General features: G+C 39.8%; 1 protein-coding gene across 2 annotated transcripts in view; it reads right to left on the bottom strand.

Annotated features, from left to right (window-relative positions):
• Positions 1–23648, bottom strand: part of DLGAP1 (DLG associated protein 1) — a gene marked incomplete at both ends in the record, with an annotated part of 138962 nt that overhangs the window by 71676 nt on the left and 43638 nt on the right. The window contains one exon of one of the 2 annotated variants that reach the window (XM_080610083.1): positions 21395–21639. In XM_080610083.1, coding sequence (XP_080466209.1) covers positions 21395–21639 — 245 coding nt within the window. The remainder of the gene's footprint in view (positions 1–21394; positions 21640–23648) is intronic. The other variant, XM_080610084.1, reaches the window with a different exon arrangement.

The raw sequence follows: 23648 nt of genomic DNA, 5'->3' as shown, positions 1-23648 counted from the left end.
CTTCTTCACCACCTGGGTTCACTGCTAGGACATATTCATTACTGCCGACCAACACCCCCACCTCTTCCCCAGACCTGTAGTGTTGCATGGAGTTGTTGTGGCCCAGGTGCAGGATGTGACACTTTGCCTTGTTGAACCTCATACCATCGGCCTTGGCGCATCAATCAAGGCTGTGCAGATTCCTCTGCTGAGCCTTCCTACCCTCCAGCACATCAACACTACCATGCAACTCCCCATGAGTTTTCTGCAAACTTACTGAGGGTGCACTCAATCCCCTTGTCCAGATCATTGATAATCAACAGAACTGCCCCCATTACTGAGCCCTGGGGAACACCACTTGTGACTGACAACCAACTGGATCGAACTCTATTCACCACCACTCCTTAGGCCCATCAGCCAGGCAGATTTTTACCCAGCAAACAGTATGCCTGCCCAAGCCATGGGCAGCCAGTTTCTTCTGGGAATGCTGTAATAAATCACAGAATGGTATCAAAGGTTTTACTTAAGTCTGGGTAGACAATATCCACAGCCTTTCCTTCGCTCATGCTGACTGGGCCTAATCACCTGGTTGCCATGTGATGGCACTCAAGATGATCTGCTCCACAGTCTTCCTGAGTTCTAAGGTCAGGCTGAGAGGCCAGTAGCTCCCCGGACCCTTCTTCTGGCCCTACTTGTAGATGGGAGTCACATTTGCTAATTTCCATTTATCTGGGACCTCCCCAGTTAGCCAGGAATGCTGAGAAATGATGGAAAGTGGCTCAGTGAGCCCTTCTGTCAGCTCCCTCAGTACCCTTGGGTGGATCCCATCTGGCCCCATAGAGTTTTGTATGTCTAAGTGTTGTAGCAGGTCACTGATCATTTCCCCTTGGACTGTGGGGCTTCATTCTGCTCCCCGTCCCTGTGTTCCAGCTCAGGGGGCTGGGTACTGGTCTTACTACTAAAGACTGAGGCATTAAGTACCTCAGCCTTTTCCTCATCCACGGATTTCCTCATCATCCTTTTTAATTTCAAAGTAGCTTTAAAACCTTCAGTTAAGACATGCAGGCATATCATTATGTCAAATCCCAAGCTTTTAACACCAAACATAATTAGTATTGTCAGATCTGTCAAAACTCAACAACTTTGGCAGATACTAAATACAGTAGCACCAACTTGGTAGTTGGTAGCTGGTTGGCTCTAGCAGAGCTCGTAGCAGGACCAGGTCAGGCTGCCTCTCTGGGAGGGCTCCAGGGTTCCCTGTCCCTCTGTAACTGAAGTCCCCTGGGGTGACCTTATAAGCTTTCAGCCTCTCTAAAACTCCATGTGAGCCTGAGCACAGGGCAAGCTTTCTCGATGATGGATGGACAGTGAAAGGATTTAACAGGTGGCTGGCTGCTTGACTTTCTGTTTAATTGACGATCTTAATGGTGCTGAGATCAAATTATATGTTTACAGTGGGCTATGAAACACTACTTTGGATGGGGCATTTTTCATTATTACCGAAATCAAGTAACTGAATGCGAAGGGCAGCTGTGCAAGAAACATATTTTGTAGCCAACACCGTATTGTATTACATTAAACTACCAAAAGCACACAATGAGTGTCAGAGGGTATAAGTTTTCACTGGCTCCTCTTCTGTAGCTGTGTCTTTCCTGAATGAAGACCTATTATGAGAACAACCGAAAAATATTTTAAAGTTTCAGTTTTCAAAGACTGATTTCTTATATAGTTATTCTGTGCCGAATTCTATACGGCTCACCCTTTGAAATCATAAAACCAAATATAGGTATAAAACTTGTGAAAGCTTTTCATGCCAGAAATTGATAATTTCAACTTGACACATCAGGTCCTTACAGGATTTGAAAGAAGCAGCTGCACAGAACAATTAGGCACTGGAGATCAACCTTCTGCAGTGACATAAAGCTCCAGTTTCTGAGCCTGAAGGGACATGAGATATCAAATTTTAAGTAGTGACGTCTTAACATGCAAAAGAGCTGTCACTGCTGTTTTTTTTCAAGAAAGGAAATTATTTCTGGGGGTAAAGCCAAATTTAAAGAGGAAACATTTTGGGGCTGTATTAAGGCTAATGCTGGAAACACTTTGAAATGGCAAACATGTTTGAGACAGCATAGTAGACATCTTCCTTTTAAGCATTAATTATCGTTACATTTACCTTTTCCGAAATACTTGATTTTTAGCCTTTTTTACACTGTGTTCTAGTGTATTTGTGTGCAATGACTCTTAAAACCCAAAGGCAAAATGGTAACAGCCTGTGAGATCACTTTCTTCTAGCATTTTTCAGTCTCTGCAAATTTATTTTTTAAAATAGCCTTTATTATATTTGTAGATTTTTAAAGATAATTCATCAGATCTGTAGGCCCTTAAATACTGCACAGGGAGCATACAGAATTGCTTTACATCCATTGACACTGAATTCTGCAAAAACTGGGGGGACCTCTCTCAGAAGTGCTATAGGATCCCCAGCAATGCTTAGTTCCATTTGCACATTCTGTCTATGGAATAACTCCATATGATGGCTGAAATGACTTAAGAACATTATGAAGATGAATGGTTACAAAAACACGTATACTGGAGATCCTAGGGGAAAGCACACACAAGGGCATAAGCTACTATTTAAACTAGATTGAAGCTGGGGAGAAATCAGAGGACAGAAGATTAGTTATAACAAGTATATTGTACTTTTTCTACGCAATTAATATAGCCATTCACCTACACATAACACATAAGGCTTTCCTAGAAGGTGCTGCAAGAACATTCAGCCTATTGCTCTGTACTAAAAATGTAAAAATTGACAGCCCTTATAAACCTTATCTTAGCCCTGTTGTCTGTTCCTTCACAGAATAGCTACTAATTCAGCGCACAGAAAAATCAGTACTCATGAGCAACACTGCCATACATTGGGTTTTCCTTCTTGTTCAATGTACAGTCCTAACATAGGTCTACTAAACACATCTCATACTACACCCAGAAGACAGAATTACTGTTTTCCTTGGTGGCTAACCTTTTCTTTTAGAAAATAATTATTTAAAATCACTCTTCAGAGGAAAAGAGAGGTTAATTACTCCCATTTCAGAGTTGAGGAGATGAGAGCAGTCAAATTTTAGACTGCCTACAATTCTGAGTGCCCAAGATGAGATGCTAATTTTCCAATTGCACCACCTCCTACATGCAAGGGAGAGCACCCTGTGACTTCAGTTCTAAGTCAGCACTTCCACCCATCAAGTCTGTATCTCCAGCCAGAGAGGCAGAGGAGTTGGGAACTAGCTGATTTCTAAAAGTCCTTTCCAACCCAATCCATTCTGTGATTGTGTGTTCTGCAGGAAATTACTTATTTGATATTACAGAGGAGCTTTGTGTCAGAAGCTGGGCAGAATCCAGCTCTCCACATCAGCTTTCCACGGATTTAACTGTGACCCCATCTTTTTTATCGCTGCAGTTCCCTGATCTCATTTGGTACAGACCTTGCTTCTCCAACAGATGAATATTGGGCTCAGAGGAGAACAGTTTCCCTTATTTATTATTCCTAGACAAACCTGGATAATCTGAGCAGAGTCCAGTCTGTTGGCCACAGGAGTCAGGCAGACACCTTCAGGAAAACATCCTTGTAATTTAAGGATTGTGTCATACAATAGGTGTCCAATGGAGCCAAAATAAGACTGTGCATGGAAGTTGAAGACTAAGATTACTAAGACTACTTTATGGATGTTTCACTTGATGACTTTAAGCATGTTCTTTTAAAGCAATTTTTGGGTGTATAATTCCCTATGTTTATAGAAAAGCAACAAGAAAACAAAGTAAAAGATAAACTCCCATTGTGAAGCATTATATTGAAAATCATGAGCATTACTAAATGAGACCGAAACCCAGCTCACTGCTGGCTGAAGCACCAGGCTCATTGTCCATCTCAGAGTCATCAGTAGTTTACAGGTATCCTACGAGGTGATTTCTTCATCTCCTGACATTTGCTCTTGCAGCTCCCCAAGAGGGTTTGCTTAGGCAGACATTTGGCCTTGGGGCTGAACATCTGTCTTCCTAGGTTTCGTGTGAAAATGTCAACACATTTGTTTTTTAAACAGAATACAGTACCATGGTGTGGTGCTTGAGGATTTTTTTCCCCTCAGCATGTGAGAAAGCTTTAGCTTTGGAAAAATACATCTTGTTGAACATGTTATGCATTATCTTTCTTTTTTAACAATGACTAGAGCAGATTGTAAGTGTTTCCATTCTGCTTTAATCTCTTTATTAGGAAGCAATGCTTGCTACAAAATGACTTCAAGGGAATGAGGCATCCATACATTGAGATCTCTGGAAGAAATCATTAGCTATTTGCTTTATGTGATTCCCTTTGTTCCAACAAGAGAATATATGCATAAGTAAAACCAGTTGTTTTCAGGTCTTGCAAAAGCGATCTCCATCTGTGCTAATGTGAAAGGCCAGAGAGCTGCAGCACTGCTCAGTAGGGCTTACTGCTGATGCTAATGAAGAACAATCACGTCAGAGAAGGGAAACAGCCACATCTCATTTTTGTCATCAGTCTGTTAGAAAGCTAAGCCCCACATTTGCAGTTGCCCCCAAGAAATTTCTCATTTATTCATTTTCAGTTTGAAATGATCCTTTGTCAAAAGCACAAGCAGGTGTCCTTCAGGGGAATGTGAATTCGTACTGCAGCTTTCTGCCTGGGACCAATTTGTACCCTAAATTAGGGGTAGAGGCAATGGAACTTACTAATGAAAGTAACATAAACAGGAAAATCCACTTAAAAATCTTTAAAGATTGAATAAAGTTGACAAACTAAAAGTTAACAAAACTGAGGCATAACAGCAGCTTTCAAAAAATAAGCATTGCTTAGTAATAAACCTCTGTAACAGAATGGGAACATTTCAAATAGACCACCTGTTGCAGTGTTTTATTAGCCTTCCAAATCAAAAACATCATTTCTCATTCCTTGTTTCCAGGATCAGATGTCAGTCTCCTTGGAAGCAAGAAGTGAAGCAGATGATGCCCTCTGTTACATTTTTGCCAGTGCTCGCTAGTTGTTACTTTCCAAGTGTGCTTTTTTGTTTTTCTAAATGTTGTGAGAACAGTTTTCACTTTTGCAAATGGGGGGAATGATGGTATCATGGCAGTTGCACCATTTCCAGAAAAGGGAAAGACGAATGGCACGCTGGAGAGGTTCATGTTGTGCTGCAGTTTGCACCCACATGAACTTCACTCCTTGGAACTGTCCGTCCTCAGCACTCGCTGCAGCTGTGAAATTCAAAGCTGAGCCTCGGCTGCCGCTAGCTACAGCATGGCACAGTCACACATCACAGCCTGTCAAGTACTCAGACTACAAAGGAACTAGCACTACGAACACCTGCACAACTTATTGTGCTTTCACAGATATTCTCAGCTGCTCAAATTTGAAAGATACAAAATAATGGATTTACTTCTGATATCCACTGAGGATAATCTAGGATGTATTTATTTCAGGGCAAAATTCACTTTGGGTATGGAAACACTACTGCCTTCAATGTTCAGGAAGAACTTTAAATGTTTCAATTAGGGTACAGGAAAAGCAAAAAGGGATTAGCTCAGAATGTTTCAGATATCAGAACTAGGCTTAATTCATACTACTGCTGTTATTACCACCTAATTTTTGTAAAGGGAGTTGTATTTAGTTTAAACCTAGTTAAGAGTTTTGCAGAGAAGATCCTTATGGCCCATCTTGATCCATTAATGAGAAAAAGGCTCCCTAGAAGCATCAAATGAGATAAATCAGCATATGCATATGCAGTTATTAAAAAACTTCACCCTGTACCACACAGTCCACGCATCTGAATGAAATACAGGCCTTACTTTTGCCCATAAATTTTACGGGTTTTAATCTATAAACTGAAGGAACACAATATATTGTAATTGCACTGTTTTTGTAAGAACTTGTTCAAAAAGAGATTTTTGTAAAAGAACAGTCATGAAGTGGAATTGGGCCAGTCAGATTACTGGCAAAGCTTCCTGCTGAATATGATTAGATAAAGGGAAAACTGACACTGAAGAAAATTGATCTTCTCAGCAGAATTTGCCATAATTATATGCAGGATGAGGAATTATCTATCATTCTATTGTTAAATTCCTCAAGTGGCCAGAAGGAATATTCTTGCATAATCTGCTTTTTAGATCTAGTCAACACAAAATGAAGATCCTGTTAAGAAATATGGAGATGTGGTTGATCAAGTTCTATAAACCTTGTAATTTTTCTCCCTAAAGGTTAGACACTGAAACGATGTATCGGGATTGCCTTACAAGCACTTCTCCAATGGCTCACTAGCTTCTGTTTAACAGAAGTTTTCATTTCAAGAAGTAAAATGATTGAATTTCACCCATGCATTCATCCCTGGCAAGCTGCAATGCAAAAAGTGTCTAAATCTCAAATGCTGTTCTTGCAAGGCAGACTCTTTGTAACGGTTCATTGCTAGCATGACTTGAACTCTGCCCTGTCACCAAAGCAATCACATTGTCGTTAATCAAATTCTTGTGTTTTTACTAACACAGAAGGACTTTTCTGATTGCGAGCTTCTGTTTATGCATAAAAACCATGGCTTGGAGCACAGCTTTCTTGTTGCTACCTAATTCAAGTGCAGATGGTACTAGTAACATGAAATAATAATCTGGAGAAGATAGAAATTATAGAAACTCGTTAACAGAAGCAGGGAATAGGCTATGTAGCCTAATGAGGAGGGGGGACAGCCTTTAATGTTACTGAGTGCAGTGAAATAGCAACAAGGAAATTGTGACAGGTTGGCATTGCTGGTCCTTGGGCAAACAGCTGAGTTAGGTAGCAGAGGAACAGTGAGCACAGCTATACAAGTGGAAAACTTCTCTCTTTCTAACAATCAGAAACTGTTACATAATTATTCAAATTAGCAACATGAAACAGAATCCAAGAAAAAGAAAACAAAAGCAAGAAGCTATGAAAAGGGACAGCTTGTCTGAAAGATAATTATATACTGCTAAAAAGAGTAAGAAACACTGTTTAGTGTGCCTCTAGATGAGCAATGATCTTCCCTTAAATGCAGTCTGCTCTGCTAATTCTCCCCAGTTCTTTTATTATATATGTTGCAAGCGCAATGGTTTTATAGTTCATGACTGGGTGGGGTGATCTTAGCTGCAATGTTACTATAAGCTACCCATATCCAGTCTGCTGACATGGCCTCACTATAATTCTAACTGCTAAAATAATCGCTAATTAAAACACGAAAAGGAAAAGAAGGAAAAAGAAAATCAGATTTATGAGTAGGGACCCAGAAAAATCTCTCAAGTTGTCAGAGCTACAACACTGTCATCTCTTTCCTTCCTGAAGCCTCACATGTAACCCATTCCCTTTCTTCAGCCACGAATGACACTTGTCTGCTGGAGCTGCCCAGTTTGTCCAAAAGCACTTTTGACTGTGAATGCAGAGTTTCACTTCATGCTAACCAGAAGGGTGCAATTGGGAAAAACCAGAAAATTAACATATAGGCAAACTTTAGAGGAAACGGCTGTTACAGCATTGAGTGATTAATATGTATTTGCACAGTGGGGAGAGCTGCAGGCCAATAACATACGCTTTTAGCAGATATAAACATGGCTTTAATGGATACTATTCCAGAGAAAGCAAGTGTATTCAAGAGGTGTCTGTAGAGGTGGAAGTTCAACTAAAGGCCTTCAGACAGCACCAGCTCTAGCTATATATATCCCATAACCGATGGCTAAAGGGCATCTGGGACACTGTCTGGGAGTTCTTCCCTACAAACACCTTCATTTATTCTGTACACACCACCAGCCCAGATGCAGCAAATACTTTTATGCCACATAATTTTTAGATATTCTCATTGTCCTGGGTTCAGCAGTAGCAGTCATTTTCCTCCTTAGTAGCTGGTGCAGTGCTGTGCTTTTTACTTTTGGCCTGGGAACAATGCTGATAACACTGATGTTTTTAGCTGTTGCTCAGTAAGGTTTACTCTGACCAAGGACTTTCTGAGTCTCATGCTCAGCCAGGGAGGAGGGGAAGCCGCGAGGAAGCAGAGACAGGACACCTTTCCCTTTCAAAGAACTGTCTTGGTTTAAGCCCAGCCAGGAACTCAGAACTACGCAGCCGCTCGCTCACTCCCCCCGACTCCTCACACCCCATCTTTAGATGGAGGCAAATAACAGGACATCTTTAGTTTGTCTCAGAATATATAGTTATGCACTACGGGATGGTAGTTCCTCAATTTTTGTGAAAATGTCAATTGAAAAGTCTGTTGACTCACTGCTGGAAGTGTTGCTGGCTGACAAACCAGTTACATTTTTCATAGGCAGGAAGAGGTGAAAGATAAAAATCTGTGGGATAAAAATAAGTATGGATACATCATTTTTTTTCTCCAAAGCAGTATCACAGAATGGCTGGAGAGCTGTTATCTGTGCAAATCAGAATAAATGGCCTAGGAAAAATGGTGACTGACATGAGTGTCATGAGGCCATCAGATACAGTTTACTAAACGGCAGTTTTTATTGAATAAACGAGCTATCCCATTAGCTTCAACTTGTCCCCAAACAAATCCTCATTAACTAAGCACTTCATGGCAAACAGCTTAGGCTTGATTTTTGTGGGGAATCATCAGGGACTGAGCCAGAGAAATCACTGTGTAAATACAAGTCTAGAAGAAGACATGCCAGTTGCCTTCAACATCAGCAAGTATTAAAATATGGATTTATTGGAGGTAGAATAGGAAATCTGTAGTGAGCATAAAGATGGATCAAAGTGCATGAAATCAAAAGTTCTTTAAAAAAAACCCCACCAAACAACATCTTAAGCAGATAAACCAATAAGAATCAACAAAGCAGCTGAAGTGAGTAGTGGAAAGCTGACTGACAGATGACTTGTGCATCAGCAGCACATAAAGCATTTGCAGGCCTTGTTCTACAAAACTAGTTAATGACATTACCACTTTTGCAATGTGAACTTCTTTTCACTTAATCTATTTTGAGTAATGAAACTTCCTCCTTTTGATGAAAAGTCATGACTGTCACTTACTGCACTTTAAGGAAGCTGTGCTAATTTCAATTTTGCAAAATCTCTACAAACTGCCTCTGTAGAAAGATACCCACTTATTCCTGCTACATTATCAAAAAGCAAACACACACCGGTTTTATTTTACAAGTGAAATGTTTTTCATAACAATATGAATGAGCTAGATATTGCTGACAGCTTGAATTAATAATTTCCCTAGGCTTCTTTCTCTCTCCTAAGAAGCATAATGTCATGCTCCAATAACAATAATGGACTCTTCAGGAGAAAAAAATCAGATGTAAAAGATGATGCCAGATGCTGCCAATGCAGCCAGTGCACTGCAGTAGCAGAAGCTGACAATGCCTCAAGCCCCAAAAAGGTTCATATCACATTGAACGTGAGAAAAAGAAAAGTGTTTTTTGAAACAGGAAGTCTACACCAGGTGGGTATGCCTAATCTTGCACCCATGATTAATGTCACATGTTGCAAATTACCACAGTGATGTTGTTCTACAACCACAATGTTTATTTTTGGAGATTAGTAATAGTAGTTGGCAACATTGTGCAATTACACAGGTTCTGGTTTGGGATAAGAAGATATTCTTCCTCGTGCTTCTGCACAGGCACTGGCCAGAATGTAACCCCAGGAGAGTCCCTGACTCCTCTCCATGCCTGCTGGAGAGGCAGCCGTCTGAAGATGTAGTAAGGCTTCCTCTCCTCCTCAGCAGTAGCTGGTAGGGTTAGTTTTTTGCCACTTCTTTAAAGGTGACACTGCAAAGGACACACATGTACCAAACAATGTGTTGAGGAGGAGAAAATACAGATGGTTTGCGGGAAGTGCACATGATTGCAGCGCAAATAGAAATAATCTCTTTAATGAAGTCATGCTAGTTTTGCAATGGGTGGTCTTCTTTTAATCAATATTTAGCAGATGTATATGAAATACAGTGCCAGTGGTCAATTCACATTATGATGTTATAGACAACAGATGCGAGGCACTCAGTATTGCTCCATCTAAATCTGCTGAGCACGATCTCATTGCTAATTGTGAGGGTCAAAAGAAAGACACAGCCACTCATTCTGTCTCTTCCCATTTATGAATGTGACAGAAAAAATCTTGACATTGGGTAAAAATCTTTTTTTCTTGTGCAAATTTGTCTGCTACTACAGCATAGGGAAAGTGTAAATATTTACTCCACTGACATTTCCCAGGATCTCATCTTTTCTAGCAGCAGAATGGAAAAAACCCCTATCATTTGAAAAGCTTCCCCAGAAATTATGTTTTGCAAGCCATTTCTGTATTATTCCCCAGGATTTGGTTGCATGATTTAAGCTTTCAACAGAAGAAGAATAAGAAACACTTAAATTTGTATCTTTCAAAAAATACCATAAACTGGATTCCAACAGATTCGTGCTCCTGACCCAGACTCTTCTGGTTGTAAAGGCACCTGCAGTGAAACAGAGGAGCCAGATGTTTTTATGACACCAGGCATATGGAAATTTTGAGCTGATTCTATGATGCTGGCAGCTGAGGACACTCAGCACGTTTTACAATTAGACCCTCGATGAGCAAAGTCTGCAGGAAAAGAAAGATCCGTCTCACTTCTGCAGCTTAACAGACTGCTCTGATCTGCAATATTGTACTTAAAATATTAAAAAATGTATCTGAAAAACAGATGTGGGAAAGCGTTACTCTTCACTTGATGAAATTCCAACACTGCTGCTGCAGTCCCACAAATTCCCACAGCTATTTAAACTTTCTATCCATTGCCTACCCTTATCTGTCATGCTCATTATTTTCCATTCACTAGTTTTGCTAGCCTTTTGAATGCAATAAAGGGATTCTGGACGCCATTAATTTGATGACCACCTCATATCCTTCTGTATCTATATGCCTGCAGGGAAACCGGAGACTCATCACAGCCACAAAACAGGTTCTAAAATACGTGTCAAAATCTGGCTACACTGGGGAATCAAACTGCACATGCTATGTGAATGATGAACATGCTAGATAGCATACCAAGTCATATGTGATGGAGGAATAAAGACAAGACAAAGCATTTTGGAAAAACTCAGGTTAAAAGCTCCATGCATCTGTTTCTCACCATCAACTATTCACAGAGGGAAAGGTGTTACTGATTCTACATTTTGTTGAAATTAATGATTTTTGAAGTGGAGGGCACATTTCTGTTTTATGAAATTATTCCAGACCCACTTTGCTCCTTAAAATCAGTTTCTTTCTTGTCCTTTTCCTTTTGTCACTTCTCACCTTTTTTTTCTTAACCATCAAACACTTTGCCTTTCAATGAAAGGATATATGTTGAACTAGGGAAAAAAGTATATTATTAAGAGTAAAAACTGCTTTAACTCCTATGTTTTTACAGACACGTGTTTTCCCCATTGGTGCATGGCGGCATGCACCAATGCAGAAAACATGTATCAACCTACATGCTTTGAATCAGACTCAGTACTGCTTCACCCTACAGCTATTACTTAACCATCCCACTCAAGCAAACAGGACACAAAACCAATCTTTGTACTCAGCATGAGTCTCCTTAACTAACCTGGTTGTACATACTCCCTGTAAGATACACACATACATTCTCAGTAAGCACTGACAGAAACAGAGAAAGGGTCTCAGGACCGCAGCACATATTTGAAGTCCAGAAAGGATGATGACTGGGAAAGTAAATCACATTATGGGAGGGTGTTCTTATTCATAATGCCATGTGTAATCTGTTGAAGTACCCCACACCAGAACAGATGTGATGCGCTGCAGGCTGCATAGTCTGTGTAGACAAGGAGAACCTGTTCAAGCATTAGCGCCGCAAGTAGCTGATGTGAGATGATTAAACACAACCACTCATTTACACAAAATGACACTGTACACTTTTAAGTTAACACGATGGAGCTTTTTGAGGGGGGATGAAGTCCTAGAGGAAGATTTGGAAAGGGTGAATGTTGGTACTGGAAAACTTAACTAACAACTTCTTGCCCTTATTTATCTCCCTTTTTCTGAAAAAGAATAAGCATTTCAGCCTTAGCAGTGCATCAGCGTTACTTTTAACAGGATCTGACTTCCCCATAACAACATCCCAAAGAGGGAAAGAGATGGCATAAAGCCATACGTGTAAGGACAGAGCTAGCTCTCTTCAAAATACATAACAAGACAGTAACCCACTTCACCTACATGACAGCATGCAGCCTTGCAAACTTCACCATCAGGGCTTGCAACACAGGTGCAATACTTCCTCTCACCCCACCTCTATCTCTCTGAACACCTTCTTTCCATGCTTTATATATACATATATATATAATTATATATATATATATATAAAAATATTAGAAAAAGGCAAATGTTAAAACGTCACATAAGAGTTCAGAGAACTGTGTGAGATAAGACAGAGTAAGGCCATGGCACCAGGTGACTAATTCTGTCACTTGGGTGTAAATTACCCTTCATGCAAAATAGAAAGCAGCAGCCTTTCTCAGGAGTTCCTGGGGCAGATTTGGGCTACTAGTTCATGGATGGGTTGGGTTTTATTCACTGCTTTTATAATTTTGGTCTACTAAGACCCTGGCTTTTTTTCTGCCACAGATGTACATCATTTTATTCAACTCTTAACAAAGTTCAGGAGAAGAGAATTACATTGAGAAAAAGGAATTCCAAAACAGAATTAATCTGCTTTATTTAAACAAAGATTCTGCCAGCATTTATTTTGTTTTACTACTACAATGTTCTGACTTCCATTTAAACTTTTCCAGAGGGATTCAGATCTACATTTTACTTCAGGTGAAGACAGAATTAATTTAAAAATCATTATAGAAAAGAGAATAGTTTTCAAGCCGCCATCATCTTAACTGTGCAGAGACAAAAAGTAGGTGTCTTTCTCAACAGAGCAAGCAAGAGATCTGTCACAATAGAGGGTTCTGTGATATTATTTATTAGGTTTTTTTTTTTTCCCCTCCTCTGATAGCTCAGCTCAAATCCTTGATCAAAGCAACTAGGAATTGCTCTGCTCAGATGACTTACTGCATTTTAAGTGGAATGCAATTTAGTGCTCTCCCATCTGACCAAAGCCAAATTCAGTAAGGGAAAACAATTTGCAAAGAGCAACACATCCATTTCCCCCTTGAGAGGCCAGACAAAGGTTGTGGCATTAGAACAGATTACCAGCATCTGCCTACAGTGTGCTTCTGATAAAAAGGAGTATTAGACTGTGATGGCAGCTGGACTGTCCCTCTCTGCAAAATAAAATTAGGTGTTTTTCAGATTCCAGTATTTGGCCTGCATTGTGCTTTGTTATTGAGCATTGTAAAGAGCAGTGCAGGAAGACTGGTGTAATATCAAGAAATAAAGAGTAAATCACATTTATGTGCATGCTTCAGAGCTTCTGTAATTTTTTTTTAATCTACAGATGTCTTTGCTACTACATTTCCCTTGGGTTTATCTGTGGCATTACTAGAGAAAAAAGGCAGTTTCTGTTTCCAGAAGTGGTTAAAAATATATGCACCCCATAGTCTACCATAGCTTCAAAGAGCCAATTATTGTTAGACTGTTGCTAAACACATATTTAGGAAGCATGAAAATGTGTAATTATTTACTGGATCCAGTACCTAATACATCATATCTGAGCTCTGAAATGGGAATTACTGACATGATGAAATATAACGGCTTCGAACAAATTGCTGTAGTGCAAGAAGGACTCTGCAGAGCTGTACTCATTAAATCCACTTATTAAAATTTCTCATTTAGTTTTTTATTTTTAAATCCAAAATCACAGTCACTTTAAAAAGCCCTTCATCACCAATTACCTCATCTGTAACTTCTTAGAATATGCTATGGTTCAAGAGAGCTTTGTAATTATTGTATCTGAGAGCAACCAAAATATTCAGGTTTGTCTTAAAGGAATGACGTAGGTGGGTGACAGCACACTGCAGAGACTGGACAGTAGTATACTGTAAAAAGAACAACCCAAGTTATTTTCACATGCTGGATGAATTAATTAGTCATAGCCTCTTCAGGAAAGAGGCCTAAGTCTTCCTTCCCAAAAGATAACTGTAGTTAAAAGCCACCACATTAGTCTATTTTAGGAAAATGGCAGGAATTATTACTGAAAATGTGATCGCATTATATAAATTGGGGCATGCCTTCAGCTTACTGATTCAGCTCATTTCTGTCACCACCATCACAAAAACACTGCATTGGAAATAAGCCAGAACAAAGAAAAGATTCACGTCTGTTGTATTTCTTCATAAAATGAAAATTGAATTATTTGCTCTTCATTTGTTATTGGCATCTCAGCTAAGGAGCAACGTGTCCCTAATGATGAGAGTTCTGTTGCTTCAGAGATACGAGCAGTCCTTGAGAACAACATTTTGGATAAAGGTTATGCTGTCCTCCCACAATTTGAAAGTGGAAGCGGACCATGGTTTTATTTTATATTCTGCTCCACATCCCACCCATTATTTTGCACTTATAAGCTGGTGCTGCTATGAGAAACCTGCTTCCTTGCTATGTGATTGCAAGCATATTTCAAAAGGGGTTGGTTCCTACTCCTGCCTGAAATCAGAAAACTTTGTCCCCAGAAACGCAGATAAACAAGGCTGCTGAACCAGAGCTGCCGAAGTCACAAAAGGTAACTTTGCTTGCAGCAATGAGCATTAATATACCAGGGATCTCCACCTAACTGGGGCCCTGAACACTCCTACAACAATGTCCAGGTAGTGGTGAGTTTGAAAACACACGTGCCTAGTGTGGACCAAAAGCATAGCTAACTCCAAACATAATCCTTTAGGGAGAACCATATAAGTTTGAAATGATTATCACTTTAGTTTGTGCAGTATAATCAAAGAAATGAATTAACGGCTGACTGTATTTAAGCACATTCTATACATATATATGCAAAAGGTTTCCATACAATTTTTCATCTTCATAAAGAAATTAAGAGACTAACATATAATGAAACATTTTATGTAACTAATCACTGCATCCTCTTTATTTGTGCTGCCACTAGATGAGCAATTTACTTAAAAGTTCTTTTCACAGAATGCTATAGATTTCTGTTAAAAATCAGCTTCTCTTGAAAAGTCATGTTATTTCCTGTTCCATTTCAGAGCGTCAAATTTACAGCTCTAATGCCCATCCTATTCCCAGCATCAGAAAAGGCTCGTGGGGTCCTGCAGAGCAGCAGGCTGAGCAGCAGTCAGCAGTGTATTGTGGCACTGAAGACTGCTGACTGCATGCCAGGCAGTCTTTGCCAAAGCACAGCTGGCAGTTTGAGGCAAGTATAGTTCTGGTAAGACCACATCTCCAGTCTGTGTTCAGAGTGGTACTCCCAGCATGGGAGACACATGGACATCGACAGAGTTAGTAGGGCTAGAGTGTGATGTACCCATATTTAGTCTTGGAAATGCCCAAATGATTTGGACAGCTGGAGAAGCCAACCACACAAGTGCTATCTGAACAAAATAGTGGAGTTGTTCTGTTCTGGAAATATTAACAAAGTAACACAACACACTCCTTCAAAACATTTTAAAATCACAGTCTTGAATGATTAAGATCTTTCTCATATTCTTACCTAGGAGTCTCAGTCCAAAAACTCAGAAGTGTATCAAGCAAATGAAGAATGAGAATAGTAACCAAAGATTGAATACCAAGGGGTATTACATGTCTTTCGTTTCCTGCTTTTGAAACACATTTATAACTTTGGTGACAACTTTTAACTCCTCTAAGCTTTACGTTCTCAGAGGTGGAAATTAAAAATAGGCCATATCCTACAAAACAAAGTCCTTGTCTCACCTCTTCTCCTTAGAAAGTTCTGAGCTTTCACTGTGCTCAGCAACTCACCTCGAGCCTTACCTGAAATTGCAAGGACTGAGCACTTTCCTGAAGTGCTGTGAGGGAAAGTGGACTTGTCATAAAGAAATCAAAATCACCAAGCTCCAGGCTGAATTCCACAGGTTGTCTCTCTCCAGATCTGAGCAGTGTCTCAGATAGAAATAAACAGTTTAAATTCGATATTCATAATCACAGAAAAAAAAAGAAAAAAAGTACCAGGGAAGATGACAAAAAATTGGTGTAAGATATTCCACCATATATCACTTAAGTGATATAAAGTAGGGTTTCTGTAATATTACATAGAATCATAGAATGGTTTGGGTTGGGGAAGGGACCTTAAAAATCATCTAGCTCCAACACCCTGCCATGGGCAGGGACACCTTCCACTACACCAGCCTGATTCAACCTGGCCTTGAACACTTCTGGGGATGGGGCATTTCTTCCAGCAATCTCTGTCTTTCAGGCTGCAAAGTTCCACATGTGTTCAGGACATAGAGACTTTACATTAAAAGGTAAAATGGAATTTATCAAACATTTCAATTCCTGTTCTCAGTTGGCATAAACCATACCACACGTAAACGAACCTGATGCAACCCACCAAATGTCTGGGTAGTCTTTCCATGTCCAACTCCTTCTCACACCTGAGTCCTACTCCTGACCCACTTGGAGCCACTTCCATGAGTGCCTCACATCATGCTTTAAGTCATAAATGTTCCAGTGAGATCTTTGTTGTGAATTTCTCTCATTAAAAACTTCCTCTGGCTTCATAAACATGTTTTTATTTTTGTGTGGGATGTGGAGCTTAACATTCATAGTCAAAGCCGACTTCTGGGATAGGTAAGACAAAACTTGTTTTATCTACAGTCAGATGCCTCTGAAATTGGAAACAGTGTTCTCCAAGGTCAGCTCCTCATTAGTAAAGCAAAACATTTTTAAGTGCTGGTTTAAGCAATTTGAAAGCAGATCCAAAGCCGGACTACATTTCAGGATTACTCAAGGAAACAGAGGAAATGAACCATGTAAATTGTTTGTCAAACATTTTTTTACACTCTTCAATTCTATTTTAAGGTACAACGTCTGCATGAAAGCCTTAACTTATATTTCTTCAGATCTTCTGTGGAAATATAATAATTTTGGTACAGGTCCAGAAACCAACCCTAGCTTCAACAGGAAATCAAATTTGAAATCCTAATTACTTCTTTCTTTTTGGACAGAGCAGTCACTGAAAGGACAGCTCTGAGGAGTTCAAAAGAGCTTAGACACAGCTGGCATACAGTCAGTTACAGCTTCCCCTTCTCCACAGGATTTGATATTATTTTTGAATTCTGCCAAGCACAAGTCTGTTTTTAAAGCTGTTTGCATTTTCTTTCCTCCTCCTTTTTTTTAAATATATATCTATGTACTGGCTAGGCAGCCCCTTAGAGATTTTCCATAAAATACCTGACCTCTCTCAGTCAGATGTTCCAGCAAACGGAAGGAAAACAGCTTGCTCAGCAGAAGCACCATAATTAGCATATATTGTGATAATCCTCTGCCCTTCTCTAACTTGCTGGCTACACAGCATGATTTCCTTGGGATTTTTGTTTGGTTTGCTTTTAAGCAGAAGTGTAATATTACTGAGAATCACCAGATGGCATTGCTGCAGATAACTTTGATATTTCTGTTTACCTGACTGTACAGAGGATAGATACAGAGAAAATACTGCAATCTAGTGAAAAGTTTTTACTGATGTTACTACCCGAGTTCTTTTACAGAGATGCCATTTTCAAATTAAACATATCCAACCTCAATTATACATTTGTATCTGCATATGCTAATGCCTGAGTCCTCACAATGTGATAAGGTTTGTTTGCAGCAAAGAAATGTGCATGGTTGCACAGATGGTTTAGAAACACAGACACAAGAAATGTAGGAGAAATGTTCTTTAGACTACTTTGAAATTTCATTTCTTCCTCATTACTGTGTTAAGTTCATTGAAATTATTTACAGACTTCTAAAATTGTTAAATGGCTACCTCTTCAGTGACTGAATCTGTTGGCTGAAGCATTTCAGCTATAATGGTTGCATCTGCAAATAACCTGGAATCACATCATGTAATAACTCACAGCTCACTAAATTCCTCTGAAGAGACCAAATGACATGGGTGGCAATTTTTAGTGCAGGCTATGGTGCGTAACATATGCCAGCACTTCAGAGCTTCTGTAGCTCACAGCCTGCGCAGTCCTCTCCGAGGAATGGGCTCTGGCCAGTGGAGGGTGCACTTGCCTCTGCGGGTATGATGCTGAGTGAGCAAACACAAGGCGGAATGTATCTTTTCAGTTGCTTAGCTTTCAAGTCATGATGAAATTGTGACATAGCACTTAATTTGTATTTCTATATGAAGTGGTAAGATTGTATTTTCTCACCTTCATTTCAAATTCCTTCATTTTAAAAGATGATAAAACATGATTTCACATACAAGATTGCCTAAATACTCACCTTCTAGCTACACGCAGAAATGTCACTTCAGTGAGGTTAAGATTTTTCTCTCCACTCAGTATAACATTTTATCCCATTGATCACAACAGGTCTGTGCCTACAACCCCATTTTTACACTTGGGCTTGGTTTCAGCCAGATGCTGAGGCCACCAGTTGGGCAATCATCCATGACTGAGTTCTGTACCACAGCTAGTATATTAGCAGTGGATTTATAGTTATATTGAGAACACTCCCAGGAACTGAACAGCTATGCCACTGGAGATGTATCCTAATTTCAGAATCAAACCTTCAAAACTATGTGGCAAAGAGGAAATCAAAACCTGAGGCTGCAACCACTGTAGCATAGGCTGACAGGCAGAGGTGTGATTTTTCTTATAGTGCTTGTTTAATATTTTTACCCAGATGCCTTGGAAAGCTGTGAGTCATCGCTCTGGAGGAATAATTCTGAATCCAGTGGACAGGCAGCTGTCTTGTCTTTTCCATCATCATCAAGTTGGCATTTTCCTGGGCTCCCAGCCCAGGTCAAAGAAATTCCCAGTATCAGTGTATGATCACGGATTTGTGCATTAGTGAACGAAAAGCCAGGTTGCAGAGGGAATTGCTAATGTTTATGAAAGGAATCTTGCTTGGTTAAACAGGCAGAGGTGTTTTTGGAGCAGGTGAACAGCTCTCTTATTTGGGGACATTAAATCCATAGTTTAGATCATAATTGCCTTTATGTCTCCCACGAAACATTTGAAATATCACCTCAGTGGAGAGGAGTATGATATACTGTTCTCCTGGCTACACATCTTCCTAGCTGTTGTGCTGTTTCCAATTTTATTGAAGCAGATATTAATGGAAACCATCAATGATACCTTTCATGTTTCTCTTCTGTGAGCCAGCCACAGGCAACAGCAAGGTAGTCAATATAGATGCTTTTGGATGGAGTAAATTCAGCTTTAATCCCCATTAAATGGATAGTGGTATGTAAGTCAGGTAGTAAAAGAGACAAGCTGCCTGAAACTCTAACAGTATAAGAGATAGGCCCTTGGGAGCCTGAGAATTAAAAAATGAGAAAGATAATTCTGTAAAATTCCCATGGCAGAAAATGTATGCCTACAGCAGTCTTTAAATGCCTCTATGAATGTCCAAAGAGAGGGCTGCAAACCACTTTGCTATCTGCATTTTATATAGGAGTTGACTACAGAAACAGTAACCCAAGACAGACCCACTGGATTACATTATTGAATAACATAGCTTTGTTCATTTGATTTTTTAATAAAGCCAGCAACCTAGAGAAGAGACCAGGCCTCTGTCTGTGGTTGTACTACAAAAAAATGAACATAAACAAGAGACAGTTTACAATAACAATTTTCCTCTTCTGAGTTTTCCAGTGGTTTTGGCTGATACATACAGCCAACCTTCCCTATTTATACATCATCATCCCCAAACACAGCCATAATTTTTCTGAGTGTCAGAAACAACATCTTATATGAAAATAAGAAAAAAACCCCTCTCTTTTGTATTAATTAAAGATTAATGTTATTTTTATAAAGGAAAAGTGTTAACAAATCCATTCTTATAGAATTGATAAACCACTCTGGGATACCTGAATTGATCTAAAAAAGGTGAATGCACACTGAAAAATCCCCGAGAATTCCCATCCTTCAGCTTTTGCCTCAGAATACATTTGACACAAGCTAATACCATACAATGAAGTAACATACACCTTATGTTAATCCTGTCTTTGTGGTGTGGTGCAAACCCTGCATACACTCAAGAACTACTTTTGTAGCAGAAATGTTGTCATATGAGTACTGTTTCTTAAAGGTTAGTGATTTCGATGAGAACTCCTCTGTATCAGTTGTTGAAAAAGCTTTGATGTTTGTGATGTACTGACAATGTATTTCCAACAGTACTTAAACTTGTTACTTTTATAAAAATCATGACTTAAGCTGAACATTTGGTAAAAGGATTGAAAGTGTCCTTTGATGACATAAAGCAACTGACAAGTGTCTTTAGAAAAGACTGGAGTGAGAGATAAGGACTTACAAGGTGTAAACAACTGCACCTCTGAGATAACACACAAAAAGGCAAAAGTTTTTAGTGTATAGAAAACAGAAATTAAAGAAGTAACTGGGAAAAGAAATAGTAGGTGTAGTGAAATACTTATAATAGTTAATATTAGTCATGAATATGAATAGTACATGAATAGTCAATGAAGCTTGTGTAAAGCAGTAGAATGGATGCAGAGAAGTCAAAAGAAAGAGGCTCTTTCTCATCCTCCCACAGGGAAAAGCACACACATGTAATGGTTCCTGCCTCTTGCTTTCCTGAATGACGAGGCAGATTTGGATTTTGGTTTCTGACTTGGTGTTCCTTCCCCTTAAGCACTGCTTTTGGTGACAGAATCTGTAATTCATAATGGCTATTTCCAAAAGAAAAGCAACCTCAAACATTAAAAGTAAGGTTTCTAAGTCTCATATTTAGAGCAAAGCCTCTCTCTCTTGCAAGGCTTGAATAATTTCAACTGCAGAAAGAATAACAGCGGGAGGTGAACATGCAGCTTTTGACCTGCAGACCTCTTGTTCCCTTCTTCATTCTCACCTCTGAGATATGGCCTAAACAGCTGTAACAGTCACTTTGAGACATTAAACAACACATTCGATAACTTGTAATTTTTAGAAATGACAAAGATCACCTCATCTTTGTAAAAAACACAGCAGAGGGACCTGTACTCTGGTAAGAGCCAGCAGAGATGCTAACTCAGAGCCTTCTTGTTCAGCCTTGTCAAATTCTGATTGCTCTTTTGGGGAGGAGAACAAGAGGAGACATGGCCTTGGACTTCCCTTCTATATGCTTTTATCCTAGAATAAATAAGATTGGATGTAGGAGGCACCAGAACTGCATCAGACTTGATCAGCACATAGTTTTAGGCTGATTAGTCTGTCCAGTTCCCTAGTGAAAAACAGACTCTCTTGTGGGCTTGGTGTCTGACAGAGAGGAGCTAATTGTTGATCTGATGGAACTTCACAGAAAGGTACCTTCCTCTTCCACCACCCCTCTGGATGTTCCTTTTGTTACTCACCAGTACTGCTCTGGATGGTCCTCACCGTGGTGGTTGTACGTGGGGGAGATGAGGACCGCAGCGATATGCACTCATCATCCTGAGAACAGCCCTTCTCAATGGCCCTGACGTAGCTGTGGCTCCTCATGCGGAAGCAGCCCGGCATGGGCAGATCCAGCGCCTCCACTGCCTGAGACTCGAGTTCACTGAACACTGACTCACAGACGGATTCGAACTGACCGTTCACCTCCATCTCACTCACCTGCAGGCAAACAGAGCAGGTTCAGTACATACCGTACTCTCACAAGCTACGGTGGCACAATGGCCAGCATCAGCTAGAATATCCCTTCACACATGAAGGAAGGGTGAATGGCACGTAAACACATCCCATTGTACAAAGCAACAATTGTTAGGGGAAAAAAAAAGAGGAGACAAAGGTGTTAGGCAGAGATGCAGCAGACTTCAGGCTCTTGGTTTCTCCTGAGAGTGGTGGGAAGCTGGGATTCCTCATGAACAGTGTCTGATGAGCAGCATCTGGTTTGTGTTACCTTAGGACCACAGCAACGGTTGAACCTTTGGCCATTATGATCGTTACATTGAAAAACAAAAATCATTCACACTTTCTTTGAGGAATGAGGAAAAAATCCCAAAGGTCAGTTTAACCAGTACACAATCAATGCAACCCACATGCAATCACAGTGATAAACCTGAAGGCCTGGGAAACTCGAGGGTAGAAGTGACAACAAACAGTTGGGAAAGGAAGGCTGAGAAGGGACCAAGTTTGCTTCAGGGGCAAAACGTGTAATTACATTTCTGACTGAAAGCAAGAGATGCAAGGGAATCCTCAGACCCTTTGTGGAGCAGACAGTAGGTGGTGACAAAGACTTGCACTCACCCAAGTTACAAAACATTCAAAAGCATGTGGCCTTGCTGCAGGTCTTACAAACCTGGAAGCCATTTACCTCGGCTTCACTGGTAATGGATGCACATGTTTCTAAACTGAGCTTGGCATGAAAGCACAACAATTATCACTGTATGAAACATGCACACAGAAACCATCACTTGAGGATTTTGTTAGTTTTCAAGCACGCCAAAGACCAAGACAGCAGAAGATAAGGCTATGTTACAGTGGTAGAAAAAACCTTAGAAATTCTTTTCCCAGATTAACTTCATCAAGAAAAATGTTATGCTGAGCACTTGCATGCATAACTGAAAAGAGAAATCTCAGAGTAGAACATAGTTTTTAAAGGGACACTACTTAAAAGAGCATGGAGAAGTAGTAGATGGTATATCATACAGAACAATCTTACTATGGTGCAGAATAGCCATATTCCCGAATAAATATCTCTGAATTAAGGCTTTTTTTTTAAAAAAACCCAAACGACAAACTTCTTCACATTGTCAAATGATGCTCTTTGTCACTCAAAGATGTGAGTGAGATGTCACTCTTTCGCAGACAGCTTTGTATAATTGTTAGGAGTAAACTAAGTATGTCGCCTAACTTAATGTACATATATTGCCTTGAAGACTTGAAATTCATTGGTCTTCCTCCTAGATACATCCTGACCCTCTTTCTAGAGCATCAGTCCATAGCCTATGCAAAGCGCCTCAGTATAAAATACATAGGTGAATATTCTGAAGTTTCAGAGTCCAAATATAGAATACTGCAGAAATTCAAACTACAGATCCATTCTGAACAACACATATATTTGTTATGGCCACAGCTAAAGTCCTGGCACCAAAGATGCCACACACTTTTTTTGACATTGTAGTGACTTGACATGCCAGTAATAAGGGGGCAGTATCTGGCACCACAAATCCTGCCTGCTGCACTTCTGGACTAGTGTAAGAAAGTTCTTTTATCCAAATGATTAACCCAAATGATCCACTTACTTAAGGAAACAAGCCAAATCTCATACCAGGGAGCTACAGAATTTAGCAGATTAACTACTGGCCCACTGCCCTGTGTAGTGCTGGCACGCACTTCTGCATTTCTTCCGGATCCAGATTCCTGCCCAACTCAACTGTACAAACATCTATGCAAGGACAGGCTATTTTATGATGCTAAAGCTCATAAACTGAATGTGTTACAAGCTCATAAACTGAATGTGTCACAGCAGGCTTACTTTTGCCTCTAGTTTAGAATTAGCATGAAGAGGTCTTATAGGATTTCAGAGCAAAAAAACCGAACAGACCGTTGCACTTTAATATACATACTGCAACATTTGTACTATACAGGTGAAAAGTTCAGAGGTGCCCAAGGTTAAAAAT

This window comes from Psittacula echo, assembly GCF_963264785.1.
Source record: "Psittacula echo genome assembly, chromosome: 2".
Lineage (NCBI taxonomy): Eukaryota > Metazoa > Chordata > Aves > Psittaciformes > Psittacidae > Psittacula > Psittacula echo.
This window is presented reverse-complemented; position numbering and strand designations above follow the sequence as displayed.